This window comes from Cryptomeria japonica, chromosome 8 (assembly GCF_030272615.1).
Source record: "Cryptomeria japonica chromosome 8, Sugi_1.0, whole genome shotgun sequence".
In the NCBI taxonomy this organism is placed as follows: domain Eukaryota; kingdom Viridiplantae; phylum Streptophyta; class Pinopsida; order Cupressales; family Cupressaceae; genus Cryptomeria; species Cryptomeria japonica.
Genome location: NC_081412.1, coordinates 28,486,774 through 28,508,352, shown reverse-complemented (window position 1 = coordinate 28,508,352; position 21,579 = coordinate 28,486,774). Strand labels below are relative to the sequence as shown.

At 37.3% G+C, this 21,579-nt stretch overlaps 1 protein-coding gene across 1 annotated transcript in view; it reads left to right on the top strand.

Moving 5' to 3' along the window:
* Positions 1-1,089: 1,089 nt before the first annotated feature.
* Positions 1,090-21,579, top strand: part of LOC131078548 (ER lumen protein-retaining receptor) — a 34,877-nt gene continuing 14,387 nt past the window's right edge. Inside the window, exon 1 of the mRNA XM_058016271.2 lies at positions 1,090-1,425. Within this exon, the coding sequence (XP_057872254.1) occupies positions 1,335-1,425 (91 nt within the window). The 5' untranslated portion in view covers positions 1,090-1,334. The remainder of the gene's footprint in view (positions 1,426-21,579) is intronic.

The window sequence follows — 21,579 nt, the reverse complement described above, 5'->3', positions numbered from 1 at the left end:
AGGCTTATATACTTGTCACTTTGTAATAACTCACTTCAAAATTGTCTATATGCTATCATATGTTTGAAGCTAACATGTGTAATGAGTATTTATCTTCTTTTGTTAAAAATATTTTGAAAGAGAAAGAATCGAAGACACTAGAACCTTGAGAAATAATATCCATACTTTGAATGAAAAGTATAAGATTGATGGTCCTATTTATTGGTGTTCACTAAGTAAATTTCTTATCATACATATTACATAGAACAATATATATGCACTCACAATTCTTATGAAATACATCCAAGACTCTGAATGGATTTGCATCACACATTTGGATACACAAAATCAAGATCAACTATTGAAAAAGATGATCGTAAAATAATAAATATACATATGATCAATTAAACATTAAGCTCTCTCTTACTACACCTTACATATTTGAAAATTTGAACCTTGAACCTTGAACAAAAAATTGCTAAACAACAATAAATTATTTGCATAAGAAATATGAAAATTGTAATAAAGTTACAAAACATTGAACCAAATTGCCAATCACAATTTTAGTATATCATTATATAATAACTTTGAATTAATATATTTAGGGGAAGGGTACCAGTAGTGGACAACTTTTTGTCAACCCAACCCCCGTTACTAGATTGTAAAGGAGCCCAAAAAAATTAATAATGAAAAGTTCATTAATGAATATCACATGAACAAATAGTGGATAATCTTGCACAAATGGGCCAGTAGTGATGCATAAATGTGCTAATTATAGTCAAAAAAGGTGATCTTCTATTGGGGCATTTGTTCACTACTATTGCAAATTTTGAGTTATCTACAATTGATGCAAAGGTGTTTATGTATGGAACGACACTTTTAAATGACCACTTTTTGACCTTTTCACATGTAACAATTTCTACAGTAAGTATCCAAAAACCAAATCCTTAGATATAAATAGTTAAATTATATAAGACAACCCCTAAAAATTTAAAATCCCACTATGATTTCAAAGTTAAAAATCACCAAAATTAGCTATGTCCACTATCGCTTCCCCTACATTGAGCATTCAAATAGAAATCAAACATTGACTGGAAAAATAAGTGATCTTGATTGACTTGACAAGTCAGGAGTTAATATCTAGACATCACTTCTATACCACCGTATTTACCCGGGCAGGGCAGGGCAGGGCAGGGAACTTCGAAAATCTTGTTTTTTTTTAATTCAAATTTCAGTTGCAGTCGGAGATATAGAGGAAAACAATATTCTCAGATCTGAAGTCCCGTTCGCAATTGAGTGGATTATTGGAAGGCTATTTAAGAATTTTACAGGGTTTAAGAATAAGGCGATAAAAAATGAATGTGTTCAGGCTAGCAGGGGATATGACCCACCTGCTTAGCATTGTGGTGTTGCTTCTCAAAATACATTCAATGAAATCATGTGCAGGTATTTTTGATTTTTTTTCTGGTTCATTTATGTTTATCGAATTCCACCAACAGAATTTGCTTCGTTGACTAAAGATTTAGTTTTATCTGCAAAGAAAAGAGAAAATGACATTCCAGTACATATATCAACCAAAATTCCGTAATTATAGAGTGTTTTTGACAGCTATTTTAGGGTTCTTGGTAAACCTTTTCCCTTAAAGTACTCATTAATTTTTTTAATATTGAGATGAAAAAGTTTACACGCTCTGTACACAATGAGAATATTTCTGACAGAAAAAATGTTACTGTTATGAACAACTTCAAAGGGGTGGCTACGAATACTCTGTCCTTAATTATTTATTCTTCTAATTAATAATCTCCTATTCATGACATACTTTACCCGTATTTTAATTTTTTTTGGATGAAATAGATTCACGTATATATAAATTTTAAAATGAGGTAGATACAGCCTATCCTTAAAAAAGATCGACAGAAGAGGATCATGTCCCAATGCCACTCATGTTAGGTAGAACCCAGGAGACCAAAAGAAAAGGTTAAGAGTCAACATAATACCTGCCCTTGGAGGAGAGTCCCGATCGTGTAGGTTGCCTTCTCTTTGTTAGGTAAATCTTTTCCATCATCAATCGGCTATCAATTAGTGAGAGAAATTGTCTTCATTTCTTGTGAGTCTGGAACTTCATTCTATCATTCTACAGTTGAGTGTGAGAAACATTCCTGTAAAGTAAAATGGTTAGAGCCAGGTGAGGGAACTTGTCCTTTCCTCTGAGAGGGGCTCACTTGTACCCTCTTGCATCATAGAGAGGATGCAAACGAGTGGTGTGCAGGTGGTAAACAACTTGAATGCTATCTAGCTGGTGGTGGCCAACCAAAAGGTTCCCTAGCCAACAAAGGGGAAGATCCCCTTCGATGTCTCTGCAAGTGACGGCAAGCAAAATCAGAATGCCCATGCCTCTGACCTCGATGGGCGATTTGGCATAGGTAGAGGTGGGTGGTACATTGGCTACTGTACAAGGGGCATTCCCTTAGTGATCACAATAGAGTTTGGAGGTGCATCACCTCCAAGGCAACTTTGTTGGCCTGATCTTGGTTTTGCGTGAGAGCAATAAACACCACTAGTGACTTGGTGTGAGTAGAACATTTGGAATCAACTGAAATATGAATAAAGAGAGAAGCATTTTTATCTTTCCAAATACTAAAAAGAATTTCCAATCTGAATGCATGTCACAGCCGAGCGAATTTAGTCAGAAACCCAGCATTATCTTCTAGAAAGATATTGTTTTAGGTATAGGGCTTTGTTCAAAGTGGCTTAAACTTAAAGACACACTTTCTTTTTTTGGCATATTCGCATCTTGTTTTCCCAAATTGGGAAGGGAGAGATCCTTATCCCCACTCTTAGCATTATTTTCCTTTTCCTCTATGCCTTTTGTCATATCATTTTCCCCACCTGAGGGGTGACCAGTCTCAAGTTTTTCTTTATTAGGTTCAAAAGCCCCTTCTGGTTTAGCCCTGGCTCGAGGGCAATCCTTCCTAAGATGTCTGTTCCTCTTACAGAAGAAGCAAGAGTTTAGAGACCCCAATAATTCAATATCACAGATTACAGTTTTATTCTCTATTGGAACTGACAAAACATTTGGGATTTCAGCCTTTGGAGCAACTGAGATCAAAACCCTAGCATTTAGATGAGGGAGGGTAACTCTCGATTCTTCAATTTGGCGTACATTCCCTATTGGTTTTAGCAATTTAGGGATGAATTTCCAGAGTTGGGTAGGCACATTCTTTATCTCTAACTAGCTTGGGGTGGATTTTGCAACCACCTGCTCAAAATTCTCATTGGGTGACCAAGGCAAAGCTCTAAACATGGATTGCCCAAGAATCCAAAATTCCTTCTTTACATGTCTATCTTGCATAGCATGGTTTTTGAAAAACACAATGAACAATCCCTTGTGGATCATTTAAAAAAAAAGAAACATAAATTCTCATTTTTTCCCCCACATTGTGGCTATCCAAACATTGATTTTTTTTCTAGAAGGCAAGAATTTGGAGTCTAAACAGACAAAAAATATAGCAATACTCTTAAGTTTGTTTTCCTTAGAGTTAATTGCTTGTAGCACATCAGAATTTGCGGAGAGAACTTTGGGAATAGGAGGTGTCTTACCATTGTCTCCTTGTTGGCCATCTCTTCCACTGACGATGCCTCCCCCTCCCACTCCATCTGTTGTGGACCCCAATAATCCTTCTTCGCCCACTTTGGCTGAGTTGGCAATGAGAAGTTTGCCATTATTGCTATAAACTCTGCAGACAAGGAATAACCTCAGCAACAATATCCACGTTCAACACATCCCTGTATAATTGGAAATTCTTGTCCCCATTCCTTTCCTCCAAATTAAAATGCACACAAGGGATGTTAACTTGTTCATTCAATGTGACCCCGTCCTTACTAGTGGTGGTATCATCTCCCATCTGCAATTGGCCTGGGAGAGGGAGTTGGCTTCTACAAGCACTTACAAAGCAATTAATGACCAGATTGTATGGGCTTGGGGGAAAAATACGGCACGAACCCCAAAAGAACTAGGGCGGGAAATAAGCCAAGCATAAATTCAAAAACTTGGTCTACACAATATACATAAAAACCAATTAATACAAGTCCAAAATCCAACAAAGAAACGATCAAAGAACACAAAAGAGTAACACGAGAGATTCAAGGTAACCAAGACTGATGAAGAGCACCAATTAGAGTTCTTGTTGTGAACGCAAAGCTTCAAAAAGCATAAATGGCAGATGACCATTCAACTTCCTTAGAGCTCTGCACTCACAAATCTTTGAAATAATGTCAATTCCTTATGATTTCCCAAGCTTTCTAGATGCTTTTGGCAATAAAAGCTCTTGTAATTTTTCCAAGAACATGAGAGATAACAAGGGAGTGAAAATCAAGGCCTTTCCAAGCTGATTTCCCATAAGGTTCCTTGCTAGCACAAGTTCTCACAATCCATTTAGCTTAAGGTGCAATTCCCTATTTATTCACATCAATAAGCCCTAGATTGCAGGATTGTTTGGGAAGAAAATAGAAATCCGAAGACATTCCATGAAAGTATTTGCTATGGTCAGAATTGTCCTGAAGGATATCTTGTAGGACCTTTTCCAAATTGTAGTAGGACATCATATAAGGTATCTAGGAGGAGGAACAATAAATGTTGTGGCCACAAGAACTTTGGAGCATATTTGGATTTTGGTGGCCAGAGAAAGCGGCTTCGTAATGTAGTATGCCAACTTCTTTTCCACTCTGTCAACCACATATTGTCATAGTGTGGATAGGCAGGCTTGAAAAACAAAATAAACACCCTCCAATTCGAAAATCTTTGCATGGTCAATCCATTTCCACCCAAAGGTTTGAACTAAGATGAGGATAAATAGATTACCTATAATATTGGGTTTTGTTCTATTCAATACTAGAACTAGGAACCAAACAGAAAGTGTTAAGACAGTAAAAGCTTGCTTGATATTGTTGTTAGCCTCAAGAAGGGCGAGGAAAGACCATGAACAAAATGACCATTGACAAGTTGACAAGGATTATTGCTCTAGTGGAATATCCTTTTGACCTATCTTTGTGGAATTGCATTAACAAGAAGGTAGCAAAATCCTTCATCAACCAAAACATAAAGTGAATGTGCAAGAGGATAATCTTAACTAACAGATTTTTGAAAAGCTCAAATTGCTTAGATTGAATTTTATTAATGGTTAGGCAAGTGGAAGCATTAGCAAACATCTTAACTAACTGAAAAGACGTGGTACCAAAGCCAAGAGCACAATCATGGCCACAATGAAGGACCATTCTATTCTATCATAGGCTTTCTCAAAGTCAATTTGAATTAAAATTTCCTGCTGATTGAATTTCCTAGCCAATATAATACCAACATTGTTGATGTTTTATAAGGTATTAAATTGGCTAGTATGCTTAGAGTGGACACTAGTGGGAGAGGGAAATCCAATAGAAAATAAGAGGGAGATTTCCTGTTGAAGAGATACACTCCTTGGTCATGGCAAGCAAGAGGGAAATTTGCCAAGTAGAAAATATAAATATAACACCAATGCACAATAGGATATGATATGATGTCTTTTTAGTTTTAGAAGCAATTCCAAGATGCACATTTTTGCAACTTCTTGTTGAATTTTGCAAAATAGCTATTGCTTAGTCCTTGGCATCTATGTCCAAAGGAAATATTTTTTTTTTTGCAGCCTCTAGGTGGCTTATTTTCTCAAAATGTTTCTAATGGATTAGCTGGTGCTAGCAGAAAAAAGACAAACACATTGTAGCTAGGGCGATTAAGAAAATAAGAAGTTTTCTTTTTTACCTAGGGCAATTGAAAAAATGTGTAATTTTCTAGCTAGGACAATAAAAAAATTATATATATTAGATCTAGGGCAATTGGGAAGAACGCCATTCTCTCTAGCTAGAGCAATTGAAAATTTCTTATTGCATGTTTTAGCCAAGGAAATTAAGGCTCATGATGTTTGCACAACCTCAAAGGAGCTTGTTTCCTTGATGGATTTCTAACCAAAAGAAAAATGGCAGTCTGTTCTATAGGTAAGGCAATAAAGGTTTTCACTTAGAAATTAGCAGCTTGAATTTGGGGCTCCAAAGGGTTGCATTGTGAGGACTAGACATGGGCGTGAAGGTGCTCTATTCAAAATGAATTGATCAAGCTTATGTGATATGGAACCACAAAATTTCTAGGGGACAACATAACAATTGTGAGATTAATATGTTTTAATGATTTTATCACAGCATTAAATATTAAAACTCAGAAACAAGGAAGTAATACACACATGCACACACACACACGCACTCACATACACACACGCACACAAACACATGTGTGGGCATACACGCGCACACATGTGCACACGTACATGCACACATAACACACACACACATGCTCGCACACGCACACGCACACGCACACACACATGCTCACACATGCACACACACACACATACGCACACTCACGCACACACCCACACACACGCACATGCATGCACACTCATTTAGTGTACAAACAGATAGAGACACACATACAAACACACACACAAGAGACACAAACACATAGACACACACTATAATAGTAATAATAATTATTAAATAAGCCTTTGAAAGTTTAGGGCTGACTAGAGGAATAAATAAAATATATTAATAATAGTAATAATAATTATTATTAAATAAGCTTCTAAAAGGTTAGGGCCGACTAGAGGAATAAATAAAACAATACTAGCAATAATTATTTTAAAATGATGGCTGACCTAAAGCAGTTTTAATAGAGGACGACTCAGGGTCATCAAACTTGCCAAATTTAATGCAAGATAAAATCAAACTGACCCCAATAATAATAATTATTAAATAAGCCTCTAAAAGGTTAGGGATGACTAGAGGAATAAATAAAACACTTCTAGCAATAATTATTTTAAAATGAAGGCCGACCTAAGGCAGTGGTAATAGACGACGACTCAGGGTCATCAAACTTGCCAAATTTAATGCAAGATAAAATCAAGCCGACCCCAATTATTTTGGCGCCCAAAGCTAATCATATATATAAAGGGGTAGGTAGCATTTGGAAAAGGGGGCAATCAGTTTAGAAATGGTAATTAATTTAAAGGCAGCAAATTGTTAGTTAAATGGTTGGAAAGAGGCACCACTCTTAGGATGAGTCGTGTCCTTGGAAAAAGACATAACCCTCCACCAATCATTGAGGGGTATATTCTGCAAACCTGTATTCAATGAAGGATAATCAAGAAAGGATTAAACGTCAGATCAGAGCAGATTGAAGCATCTGTCTTGGTATTGGATAATACATTGAACATTCAGCAGTTCGATTGAATATTAATGTTTGGTATGAGCTCCATTGTGCATAACAGAATAAATACTGCATTAATGAATATACCCCTGTGCACAATCGACTGAATAATATATTGCTGTTATGATTATATTACTGTAACTGCATCTGATTTGTGAAATTCTTTAATTTATTTATTATATGTTACGTACATGTATGATACTGGAGCCTTTCATGTTTTCTGAGTACTTCCAGCCATGATAGAAGGAAAGTGGGCTTGCAAGAGGGGTACGGTGATGGGGCACTCCTCTATGGTACACCATCTCTATGAGGGGACTAGATGGTTCCATGAGGCCAAGGGGGTACAAAGGGTACTGCCCTTGGGCCTAGAGGAGATGGCTTTGGGGGCACCCTGTTGTAACCTCTTTCCCTTGGCATGGTGCATCAATACAAGGAGACCAATCATATAGAGAAGGAAAAGGTTGGCAAGATGAGGGGAGAACGGAAAGTGGACACTTCACTGGGTAGACCACCTCATATGGATGGCATAGGCCACATGAGGCCAAGAGGGATGGTATATCCGCTCTTGGGCCTAGGGTAAAGGGTCCGAGACACCCCATCAAAGTAACTCTTTCCCCATGCTCTCTTATGGTCCTTCCAAATATATTTAGATGTTTAATGATTGAATTAATAATTCTGCCATGAGTTTAATAATGCTTAATTATGATAAATCTGCTTATTGAAATTATTGCTGTAAACTTTTTCTAATCTGTTTGCAGGACTTCAATCATGAGGTATTCTCTAACCTTGTTTATTTTGAAATTGAGAATTAGGGCATTCACAATTAGGGACATTGCAAATGGTATTGGAGCATGATCCTGCTAGCCTGGAGGGGGAATATATATTGGTCAATGCATCCTAGCCAATAAGAAGGGTCTAACAATATGTAATTTATGTGTATGCTTTGTGTATGCTCTGTTTCTTCATACATTCATAAGTATACACTGTATTCTTAAGTGTATGCTCCGTGTTCGGCTGTATCCAGAATATGAGAATAACAAGAGTGAACCAAAAGGGATATGGAGGTCATAGATGTGTGTCATGGTTCTAATCCTCGTCTTAATGAATGGGGAGTTCGCCTTTGTTTGTCTCAAGGAAGCAACCAAACACTGTTCTTACGATTACAACTGATGAGAGAAAACTCGTCTTAAAATTACGGTTAGTTAGGAATCCTTGCATTGACAAAATTTAGTTAAAATGATCATTGCTTGAGGACGAGCAATTTTGGGAAGGGCAGACTATTATGCCCCACTTGAGGTTAGGGCTTAATAAATAACAAATCACAGCATTAAATAATAAAACTTAAAAACAAGGAAATAAAAAATATGTAATAGAGACTGACTCAGGGTCATCAAACTTGCCAAATTTAATGCAAGATAAAATCAAGCCGACCCCAATTATTTTGGTGCCCAAAGCTAATCATATATATAAAGGGGTAGCATTTGGAAAAGGGGGCAATCAGTTTAGAAACGGTAATTAATTTGAAGGTAGCAAATTGTTAGTTAAATGATTGCAAAGAGGCACCACTCTTAGGATGAGTTGTGTCCTTGGAAAAAGACATAACCCTCCACCAACCATTGAGGGATATTTATTGTGGACCTGCATTCAATGAAGTATAATCAAGAATGGATTAAAAATCAGATCGCAGCAGATCGAAGCATCTGACTTGGTATTGGATAATACATTGAACATTTGGCAGTTCGATTGAGTATTACCGTTTGGTATGAGCTCCATATTGCATGACAGAATAAACATCGTATTAACGAGTATACCCCTGTGCACAATCGATTGAATAATATAGCTGTTATATCACAGTAATTGCATCTGATTTGTGAAATTCTTTAATTTATTTATTATATGTTAAGTATATGTATGATACTGGAATCTTTCATGTTTTCTGAGTACTTCCAACCATGATAGAAGGAAAGTGGGCTTGCAAGAGGGGTGCAGTGTTGGGGCACTCCTGTATGGTATACCACCTCTATGAGGGGGCTAGATGGTTCCATGAAGCCAAGGGGGTACAGAGGGTACTGCCCTTGGGCCTAGAGGAGATGACTTCCGGGGCACCCTGTTGTAACCTCTTTCCCTTGTCATGGTGCATCAATACAAGGAGACCAATCATAGAGAGAAGGAAAAGGTTGGCAAGATGAAGGGATAATGGAAAGTGGACGCTTCACTGGGTAGACCACCTCATATGGATGGCATAGGCCACATGAGGCCAAGAGGGATAGTATATCCGCTCTTGGGTCTAGGGTAGAGGGTTTGAGACACCCCATCAAAGTCACTCTTTCCCCATGCTCTCTTATGGTTGGGCCTTTTGTTGATGTGTTTTTTATGACACCTCAAACACAGAATAAAATACTAATTATTTTATCCTCACTTGAACAAATAAATCTCATATACTAAAGAACATGATCAAATGAGACAACTCCAAGGTTTACAATGCGAACAATCGACTTTAAGTTGTGGATAGACTCAGGGTATGATGTGATCTTACTAGTAATCACAAAGGGACTTAAGCTTATGAACTCAGTTGGAATGTGGAACTAACTGACTTGGAAAATAAAAGGCAAAAGGAAATAGTTAAGAGATCTAATTTAATTCTAAGAACAATGATGATAAAGGATGATGCTTTGATAGACAAATTCCGTTATCAAGCCTTGCTTCGCCATGCAAGAACAACTACACAAAACTGATGCAATCTCCAAAGGATAATGAAGGATTTTCATATTGTAGACATTCATCAAATACCCAAGATTGGCGCAATTCAAATGAAGATCCACAATTGAACTTGTGCTTAATGAGGTTTAGACTAATTGTACACTGCAACTTACAATCAGCAAATTACAAATGGTATGAACTGGAATTCCAACATGTATCATCACATTTCTCCATTATAATCAATAAACTTTATCTAAATTTGAGAAGTAATAAGAAACCATGCAAATTGTAGAAATAACACATAAGGATCCACCATGCTTCAATGAAAATCATGTATTAATTTCACAGGTCTTGGCAACAACTTCGAGTTTCCTTGTCCTACTCTATTGCTAACTGCTATCTAACAACTATTAAGCATTGATCTTTACAAATTAGAAAGTTGAGCCTTATATAGAGGTCTCATTACAATTTAAAGGCTTCGATTGATTCAAGATCAATGGTCAAGATTTAACAATACAACCCTAATTAGGGTTAGTTTCAATTAACTCCTTCTGGCCAATGAGAAAATTACAATACCTAGGAAATGTGAACCAATAGGAAAATAGGTTAGGTACATGGAACTTTGTGCATTCCACATGTGTAGTTATCCTCTCTGTGGGATGAGTCAAGTACACTGAACTTGGATGAGTTGATGTGGCATCTCGTGATTAGTTTGATGATGAATGGGTGCCAACTCAGCATGCTTGCACCTTGTGGATCATCACAAAGTGTTTGTGTTTGAGCAATGTCTCTTGATACTCAACATTTCCAAGCCCGGTGTGATGATGATGGGACATATTCCCAAATTGCATCATTATTGTGATCAAATTTCTAACTCTGCTGAACTCTTCTAAAACTAGTCTATTCCTTGATCACATTTCACTTTCATTCTCATGTTTCGGAAATTTGAACTTCTTCTCTCCTTGGAATGTAAGCTTTGTCTTGGAATTTCCTTGATGTAGAGTTCCTTTCTTTGAATTGTTGAGTTCCTTGGTGTAGTTCTTGACCTACATTTTGCAATCATCCTATGTTCACTATCATGGTGAAGTCCTTGATGCTTATCCTTCATGTCTCCTTGAATGTTCATCCTTTACATTGTACATCAGTGAAGTTGTTACCCATGATTCTCTTCTCTTGCACATTAGGGCAGGATTAGATCTGCCTTGAAATTGCTTCTCAATTTGACCTGAATTATCTCCTTCAAGCTGATAGAATTTGCTCCAATGTGGAATTACTTGAAATCTGATGAAATTTATCTCGGGTCTGCTCCTTATAATTTGCCCAGGTCTGCTCCTCCTATTATTTGCCTTGAATCAAACTGGATTGATGTTTTGAATGGATGATTTGATTTTCCCTTAAATATGTTTCCTCACCCTTGAAATGATGCCTCTTCAAACCTAGCTGACCTGCCCTTATAAATGTTTAAATTTGAATTGCTTGCAAATAATACCAAGTCGGCTGGATTGGACCTATTAATTGTTATTTTAAAAAAATTGAATTTTTTTCCTCTTTTAAGAAGGCCAACTTGAAGCTACTTCTCATGGGCGGGTTTTAGAGGGGTGTAAGGGCATTTATTGAGCGCAGTTAAGGGGGGCTTAAGGACATGTTTGAGCGCTGATTGCATGTGCATTAAGACAAAGAGGCTAGTTGGCTAACCTCTTCTTCACATTTGTTTTTGAATCCTTACCCTCAGGTCGGCCAGCAGAAGAGAATTACCAATTTTGCCTTATTGCAAGGTATAAATCATAGTTGAACAATGACTTTCCAACACAATTCACACTTACATTATTTCTGCTCTGCTTTGCATATTAGGATTGGGTTGGCACCTGCGAATTAGGGCCTTTTAGGTCTGATTTCTTTTTAGGATCTTAGGACCAATTTTCTGCTCTTCTCCATTCCGATTTCCATTTTCTTAAGGTCTGATTTATCTTATTCGTTCTGATTTTAGACTCGATCACTTGACCTAATTTACTTTGTTGATCACCTTCTATCCAAGGTGGGATTCTTTAGGGCAGAAGGACTGATTTCAAGATGTTCCAATGACAAGGGCACCTTAGGAAGGTGGTCAAGGACTGATCCCAAGGTAGGGCAGGATTAAGGTGGTGTCAAGGACATTTGCTTATGGACAAAGTTAAGGGCACAATTTTATATGATGCAGGGATAAATGCAGGTTGACAATTCTAGGTGCAAAGGGATAAAGCAATTCCTTGCGTGATGAGGATAATATGCTAAGTGGGAATACATGATTATCAAGGACAACTTGAAGGGTCACAAATCCACCTATGTCAAGCACAAATCAAGAGTGGATTTTAGATGTGCTCAAGGACAAAAGTTTCATGTGCTGGTTGGTATCTTGAAGCATGGAAGGACTAATATAGGTTGGATTTTGAAGGCAACAAGGGACAAAAGTTTCATGCAGGTTCCAAGGATTATGTTGAGCTAGGCAAAGCAACCCTCGCATTGGTTAGGATGAGCGCATGTAAAAGCTAGATGAGGACAACAACCTTGAGTGGAAGATGGGTGGAGGCATTCTCTCATTGTACACATGGACCTAAGGGCGCGAATTGAGGGTGGCAAAGGACAAAATCCCTAGGCAGATTTTCACAAGGTACAAGGACAAGGTCATGATGATCAAGGGTGCACTTCCCTATTGGACAAGGACAAATTGTTGAGCGCATGTGAGGGTCAATCAAGGATAAAAAGTGTATTCCATCCTTGAAATTCCAAAACATAGACAAGGATTTTCCTCATTCCCCTCACTTCATCCTGTCAAGGTCGGAAAATCTGACCATTTTCCTTGTCAAAACATTGAAACCCTGAATTTTCAACTTTGATCAACACTTCGCATTCTTGAATCAACTTTGCAACATTTTTTTGCAATCTGACAACCATGACAACATTTTGCACTAAACGTGATCTCACCCTTAAATCTCAATCCCAACACTCACCATGAATTTCTGACTCAAACAATGACTTACCCCAATGACAAGACTCATCCTCCTGAAAAACAAAGGTTAAAGGACTAAAATTATTGCCAAACTAAGACAACTAAACAAATCACCTAAGACAAAAAGCAAAAAGTGGGGGTCCTTGTTGTGACGTTTTCACACATCGCTCCATTGCAATTGGGGGCTCCCTACTTTTTAGGTCCTTGGGGTCTTTTGGTTTTGGTTCTTTGGGTCTTTTTGCAATAGTCTCTTTGGTCTCCTTGGTTTGCAAGTGTTTTGTGTGAATTTGATCAAGTCTGCAAGTCATTTGAGCAAATTTGGCTAAGTATGGAACTCATTTGGTCTATTTTAGTGTTTCGCTCTTTAGACTTGGATTTGAGGTCTTTTCCTTAGGGTTTTGAAAAACTTGAACATCGCATCGGAATCAAGACCCTTCAAGGAACCTACCAGTGAAATTTGAGTGAATTCTGAGGAACTTTCTATTTTAAAAAGGTTCCTATTTTTTAGGGATTTCATTGCCTCTCGGATTGTCTTTATTTTGCCAAAAATCAAACTTACTATTTTTACTAGTTTCTATTTTTAGTAAGTGTCATCTTGCCATGATTTGTCCTAATTTTCACATTTTGGAGTACTTATTGGCAGGTTCTTCATAGGCAAGGGTCTTGGCATTGAAGACTGAGTATTCCAAAATATTTGTCTATATCTAGAAAGTGTGAAAAAGCAAGCAGTTGATCGAAAAATGACTAAGTCGGAATTCATTCTAGAAGTGGAAAGGCATTGAAAAATCTTCAAGTTTGGCAGAGCATCCGCTTCAATCCAAGATGGCATCCCAAGTCTGAAAAATGGCAAAATTGGCTAAGTTTGGCAAAATCCAAGAGAATCCTTACCTTGGCAGTGAATGGCTTTCAAAAGTAGGTGGGTGCCAAATTGGGGTCATGGAGGATTTTTCCTCCACCCCCAAAATTCCATGACTAGGTAGTTTTGGCGCTCATGTCAAAGATTGGGCACTAGATTGGGGTCATGGAGGAATCAAGGCAAGCTCTAGAACTAGGTGGTGGAGGTTTTTCTCCACACCACATTTTCCTGCACTTTATGGATTCAACGCCTAGGTGAGGCAGTTGGGCACCAAACTGAGGGTCAGGAGGAATTTTCCTCGACCAATTTTCCTTCATCATATGGTTTCAACGTCCAAATTAGAGGAAGAGCATTGGAATGGGATGATTCAGGAAAAGCAATTGAAAGTAAAATTCCTCCAAGGCATGGAGTTTAGCACTCAACATCAAGCCAGGAGCGCTAGAATGGGGTTGTGGAGGAATTTTCCTCCACATCCAAAATTCCTCCACTATATGCAATTAGCGCCCAAATTAGAGGGGGAGCGTTGGATAAGTGTAAGGAAGGAATTTTCCTTCCAGATAGACTTTCCTCCACAAGGTCAATTCCACGCCCAAGGAAGAAGTTGGAAAGAGGGGCATGGAAATTAAGTCAAGGATAAGAATGCAAAAGGAAAATCCCCTCAGGAAAGAGAATCAAAAAATCCTTCTCAAGCATGAAAATTTGCCCAAATGTTGAAGAAATTTCGAGGCGATGGCAAAATTGGATAGGGAAGGAATTTTCTTTCTCCTGGGCCCTGGAACTCAAATTTGAAAAATTCCTCAAAAATAGGAAATGTAGCAAATTGATGAAAAAACTTTCCTTGGATCAATATGAACTCAAAAAGCAAAAAAAAATTCCTTCCTCGAGGAACAAATTTCTAAAATTTCTTCTCCAGTTCTGAAATGTGCCCGAGGTTGGAAGCAAGACATGAAAATCAAGATTCAGAAAGAAAACTTAAAGAATTCAAAGAATTCCTTTCCCAAGGAAGAAATGCACCCAAGATGAAGAAATTCTTGAAAAAAAGTGAAAATTGACTAAGTGTTGGAAATTCCTTCCTTCAGGACAAAATTCTAGAAACGTGAAAAAAATTGACTAAGTGTTGGTAATTCTTTCCTTTAGGACAGAATTCTTGGGAATCATGAAAAATTGACTAAGGCATGAAGAATTTTCTTCCTCCCAAGACTAAAATTCCTCCATGACAGAGAAATTCCGCCCAAGTTGGAATCATGGCACCAAAGCAAGACAAGGAAGGAATTTCCTTCCAAGAGAATGGAATTCCAGACGAGGAAGAAAGTTCGCCAAGGTTGGAGAAATTTTGAGGCAAAGGTTAAAATTGGCCAAATGAGAGAATTTTCTCTCTCTAGAAATTCTAGATGAATAGGATTCTTCCAGGAGTGGATAGATTTGTTAAAATTTTTCTAAGGCAAGAAAATCTTCCAAAATGTCTTTTGTGAGCCCAGAATGGAAAGATTCTTGTAAAGGATGAGTTGGTGACATGCAAAGAGAATATTCTATATTAATAAAGCACAACTAGGAAAATTATAAATGACGGCGGGGTCCATTGCATGGCGAGAATCTATTGAGTACATGAAGGCATAGTGGCACATTCATTGCTGGAATATTTGACCAAGGTGGCGGCTAATTCATTGCATGGCAGCCGTCGTACTTAATGCAGTGGTGGAGCATCCTTTGCATGTAACCGATTTTGGAGGTGATGGTGCATTTATTATACATAGGGCGAATTTGAAAGAGGTGGTGCATTTAATGCACAATGAACACCATTTTTGGCAGAATGTAATTAATGGATAATGGGCATGATGGGTTATTAATGTTTATTCCCACCTTGTTGCATCATGTGTGTGGAATCTTTTGGGTCAAACCCTAATTAGGGTTTGCATGTAATTAAGGCTGGAGGCCTATATAAGGGGGTGACCCCTTCATTTGTAAAAAAAGGGGATTTGTATGAAATTGTTGCGATAAGTTTTTGAGATTATAACAGTGAAACATTGTTCTCTGATGTGTCCACTTAAGTTATTTTTCAAAACTTGCATGGTTTCACCTTCCTCGCTTAGAATAGAAGTGGAGTAGTGCTTTGGTTTCAATGGAGAATGTAATGGTGTTTGATGAATTTCATGGTTCATACTTTTTGCATCTTGTTGATTATAAGTTGCAATGTAAAGTTAGCTTGAGCCACTAAATTTGTGCTAAGTTTGATTGTGGATAGTTGTTTGTATTGCGCCGTTTTGGGTATTCAAATGCACTTTCTTGATGTGAAAATCCTTCAACATCCTTGGAAGATTGCACCAATTCTTGTGGAGTTGTAGTTAATCTTGGCGAGGCAGAACTTGGTTTATTTGGAATTCGTCCATTAGAGCATTATCCATTGCTATCACTGCCCTTAGGATTAGATCTAGATCCTTCTGATCCTTTCCCCTTTAATTTCAGTCCATTCCAGTTCAGTTTATTTGAAGCAGAAGCATCACAAAATTGCTATATCTGATGATGAAGTTCTAGCCACAGCAAAAAAGTGAAAGAATGATCCAAACACAAGTCCCCTTGGACTACCAGCATATCACATCAAGCCAACTGAGTCACATCCATTGCATAACTGGAACCTTGGAGTCAATAGTTTGAACTTATTTGCGATCTTAGCATACAATTGAACTTTGATCAAGAGAGAGTAAAGTGACCATTGGAAATCTTTATTTTGTGTTGCGCATGGTCACAAAACACACGTCAACAGTCCCCATTTGCAATGGGGTGATGTGTTGAAACGTCACAACACCTTCCAAATATATTTAGATGTTTAATGATTGAATTAACAATTCTGCCATGAGTTTAATAATGCTTAATTATGATAAATCTGCTTATTGAAATTATTGTTGTAAATGTTCTCTAATCTGTTTGCAGGACTTCAATTAGGAAAGATATTCTCTAACCCTACTTGTTTATTTGGAAATTGAGAATTAAGGCAAATTTAGGGCATTCCCAATCAGGGACATTACACACTAGTGTGATTTCAAAAGTGAACTTAGTCACTAGCAAAATTGTAGTTGTGTTTGCAAGTGCAAACCAATTTTAGAATAGTTAAAAACTGATTCCTTTGGCCTTTTTGTGTTTTTCAAATGGTTAACTCACCATCAACTTTTATAAAAATTCATTGTATACATCATTTAAGGATTTTTAAGATCTTCGCACTCTTAATTATTTTGAATTGTTTGCAGCTTCTTTTTAATCTCCTTCTTTGCCTTTTAGCTATTACCAATACTTTTCTCCACTAGTATTGCGACTCTTTTACTCTTCCTCCATTATCAAAACCTGTATATCATTTCTTCAATAGCGAAGACCTTGCATATTATTCACTATCCTCTTCTCAGACATCTTGTTGAATCCATTTCCCACAAATATTATATTTTATAGAAGCACTGCCATGCACAATAGCAAAATCTCCATAGGATTTTACTACACTCGTTGAAGCACTCGACTTCTGCACTATAAAGAACCACAAATGTCAATCTTTATACTATTGAGAGTGCAATATACTACCAATGGGATTGACTGAGGCAATTTCCCTTAAAAACAATAACCCTAATTTTTCCTCCTACATGTTTAACTGCAAATATCTTCATATTAAAAGGTGATTCCAGATTTTGTGAGCACAACAAGGAAGGTGAGGACAAAGCACAATGTAATGTCCCCACTTTGAAATACAAGTTAATGGTAAATAACAATAATAAATTTTAAAATAAAAATATACAAGTATAATTAAATTTTAATTAAGTTAATGAATGGTCAAAAGACATGAAATGAAAAGTTGTGACTCCTTCAAACATGAGATATGAAAGGGAGAAGAGAACCTCATTTGAGGGGGATAATTTGGGGGAATCAGAAGTGAAGATCTGATTGTGAAAGGTTGTGTCCCTCTCAAAGTGCCTAAGTGATGAAGAGTTGCACTCTTTCAAAGGGTGCTAATGGTGAAAGGGTGTGTCTCTTGCCATAGGGCATCCATAATGAAGAGGTGTGACCTCTCCCTCACATTGAGAGATATAAAGGAAAGGAATCAAAAGCATCCAGTGACATGACCATTGATCAGATCAGATCAGAACTGTTCTTAAGTTACAGGAATTGGCAGCCTCCTAGTAGGGGACATTACAGTTTCTAATCAAAGGGGTAGACATGGATTAAGAATAACATGGCTTCAATGTATCAACAGACCTTCACTGAATAAAAAGATCTATCCCAATTGAAGATCTATCCTATTAAGCATCGATCAATGGAGAAGATAGCCACTTGAATAAGGAGTAATAGGTGTCTGTCGCTGATAAGAGCAAGTCCTCTTCGATATCCCCAAGGGAAGGCAGCACATAATAAACTCAAGATATCAAGCCAATATAATATCAATTGAAATACAGGTTGGGGTTGGTAATCAGTTGACTCAGGCATATGCATTGAAGGAGAATAATGACATCAATGAGTCTAGAAAGCATCTTGTTAAAGAATCAAGTGATAATCAAAGGAAATCTAATGATTAGTCATGCCATCGAAAATGAATAATTGAACAAGGAGTTCAGTATACCAAAACTGAATTGGTTATGAAGATAGACTAATTAGATCATGATTTAGAGACAAATACTAATCAGCAATCGTGTTAAACATGTATGAATGACAGCGATTAGACAATAAGGACAAATCCACATTAATGCAGTCAGAGACATGATCGATATTATAAACTAATCCATCCTTGTTATGAAGAGAAATGAGAGAAAGAGATGTATCCTATAAATTTGAAGAGATGCAACTGATTAGGATTAGGAGGTATTTAATATGGAACCCATCTTCATTTTCAGACGTTGTGGAGCTCTGTATCTTTATTTTCTCAGTGAGCAAATGCTGTAGGCACAATATTGGGTGCATAAGAAATACAATCACAAATCAGAGGCAACACCATTTAAGTTGCAAGTGCATAAAGTCATCATTAGGAAAGGCAACATATCACCATCGAGTGATATCAAGATCAACAATCTGCTTGTAATTCCACTAAATCAGATATAATAATTTTGAGAAATTAAGTAATTGTTTCTTAATAGCAAATTGTCTAAAACGGGACATTACACACAAAGCTCTAGAAACTTTTAGAGGTGCACAAGCAAAATATGAGACCATTTGTTGTAGTTTTGTAGTGCAATTTAGAGTTTGGAAGCACAAGTTGGAGGTTAGTACTGCAAAATCCAATCTTCCAAACAACTACCTTAGTGGAGATGGTAGTGCGCACCATAGGTCACCTATGTGGTTTTAGAGTGATCATGGTCTCTTAGGTCAGATTTGTGTGTCATGGCCTCGCCATGTTAGGAGAAAAGCACTGGCATAGATTGCAACCCTCACTTAAGGTCATTAAATAATGAGGGCTGACTAGGGTTAGGACTGACTAATTATTAAGGGAAAAAATAAATATAATTCACAAAAGGGCTGACCCCCTAGAGATGGGCATCCATCTTAAGGATGTAAATTAAAAAATATGTAATAAACATTTGTTCATATTGCTGGCCGACCTGGTTGTGACCCTTGGTGACGTATTTAAATGCAAATTAAATATTATATGCGCACCAAATTTGATGAGTTGTATTGTTTGATGAAGAGGTGCCTCTTGGAAGGTATAAAGAGAGGTATTTGAGACTCATTTGGGATCCATCCATTGGAATATCATTCTGAGTTGTAAGAGCAGACATAAGCAGAAATAAACCATAAATAGAAATAGCATGAATTTGTCTATATTAGCAGCGATTAAATACAAACAGCTATTAGTTAAGAAGTAGAAAAGACAATGTGAAAGTGCACCTCTTTTCAATGACCATGACTGCTGGAAAGGGCACAACCTTTCCTTCCTAATCGAAGAATATATACAGAAACACTCTATTGGAAGGAAGGGAGGGCAAGAGGACACAATCGATCATCCAGCAGCACTCATATAGCAGAGACAATCAAACAAACAACAGCAGCAATTCGGGGTTATCCTGTCATACATGAGCAGATGTGAAGCAATGAAGAATCAGACTCTAATAGTCAACCTTGGAGGAGATTTTGTTTAGGCAAGATCTGAATGTAAATTATAGCAGATTTCTGAAGGAGATTTATGTGCAGATTTGAGGATCATTATGGCAGACTTATGAGCAGATATATAGCAGACTTGTGAGCCAAATTTGAAGGTTTATGGCAGTAATCAAACCAGAATTACATCTGCATCAGCAAATGCAGTCATATCTACAACAAGGCTATCTGTTATAATCTATTAGATTACTGTGGTATGTAGAAGTAATACTGCTTATTTATGCAATCAGAAATATGCTTGAATCTAAATATCCATACACCTATCGATCATGTGGAAGGGAGGGATTGCAAGAAGGGAGGAATGGTGAAAGATTCCTCACTAGGTATGGAACCTTGTAAAGATGGTTAAGGACCACAAGGCCACCTCATGGTGATGGTTGAGGACCATCAGTTAAGGACCACATGAGGCCAAGGAGGATAAGGTCTTGACATTGGGCCTAGGGTTGAGCGTCAAGGGCACCCTATTGCAACTCCCCTACTATCTCAACATTGATCAATTGTTGAAGTGAATCAATCATAAGAAGTGAGAGGTTGACATGATGGAGTGAAATGGTGTAAATCCCTCACTAGGTACACCACCTCATGATGATGGCTAAGGACCACATGAGGCCACGAAGGATGAGGGCCTATTGTTGGGCCTAGGGTAGAGGATACTTGGAGCACCTCATCACGTCTCCCAACACAACCCTTGTTATGGTTGAGCTTCCATGTAATCATTGAGATTTGTTGAAACTTGAGTTGTTGTCATTGATGTCAATTTGTCTTGTATTGATATGGAAGTGAGAATAGTACAACAGATGTTTTTGTATGTAGGAAAGTGTATTTATGTGCAGTTCTATCTTGTATTGATATGGAAGTAAGGATAGCACAATAGATGTTTCTAGATGCGGGAAAGACCATTTATGTGTTCTGATATTCTAGAATTATCTGATACAGACGCTGTTGTATTTCTGGAAGGATAGTAGATTAGAAGTTGTTGATGATAGAATAGCTATGGTCAGAATCTATTAGGACCGACAGAGGCAACGAAATTGTCTAATTGGCTTATCGGCCTTAGACAATTACGTATACCAGCTATTAATGAAAACCGATATTATATGCCTAATATATTAAACAATATTAAAATTGATATTAGTTAATGTCTATATATATAATCGATATGAAAAACATTAGCAAATGATTGTTGTCGATATGTATAATCGACTATCGATATCTATATTACATTATCGATCTCTATTATCACTGTATTGTCTAATTATCGGTGATGTGTGTTATTGCACATAACTGATTATGTTTAAATTAGTTTAGTTATAAATACCGATTACATTAATGTATTGGTTTGCCTCCAAAGTATCATATCTCTATGTGTAGAGTCACGACCTCGGGTATCCTATATCATACAACCTATCAAATCAGAAGTATGATATATATATTGCATTTGTACGAGTCATCAGAAAAATATATTATACCTAGTCACAGTGTTAAGAGAAATGACAGTGCCCACAGCAGACAGTGATAGCAATACAATAAGAAATATAGAGATACAGTTCGACTCAATGTAACAGTGCGTGATAACATTCTGCAGTCGGTGAATATAGATATACAGTTCGACACAGTTCATGATTATGTACTATAGTCTGTGTG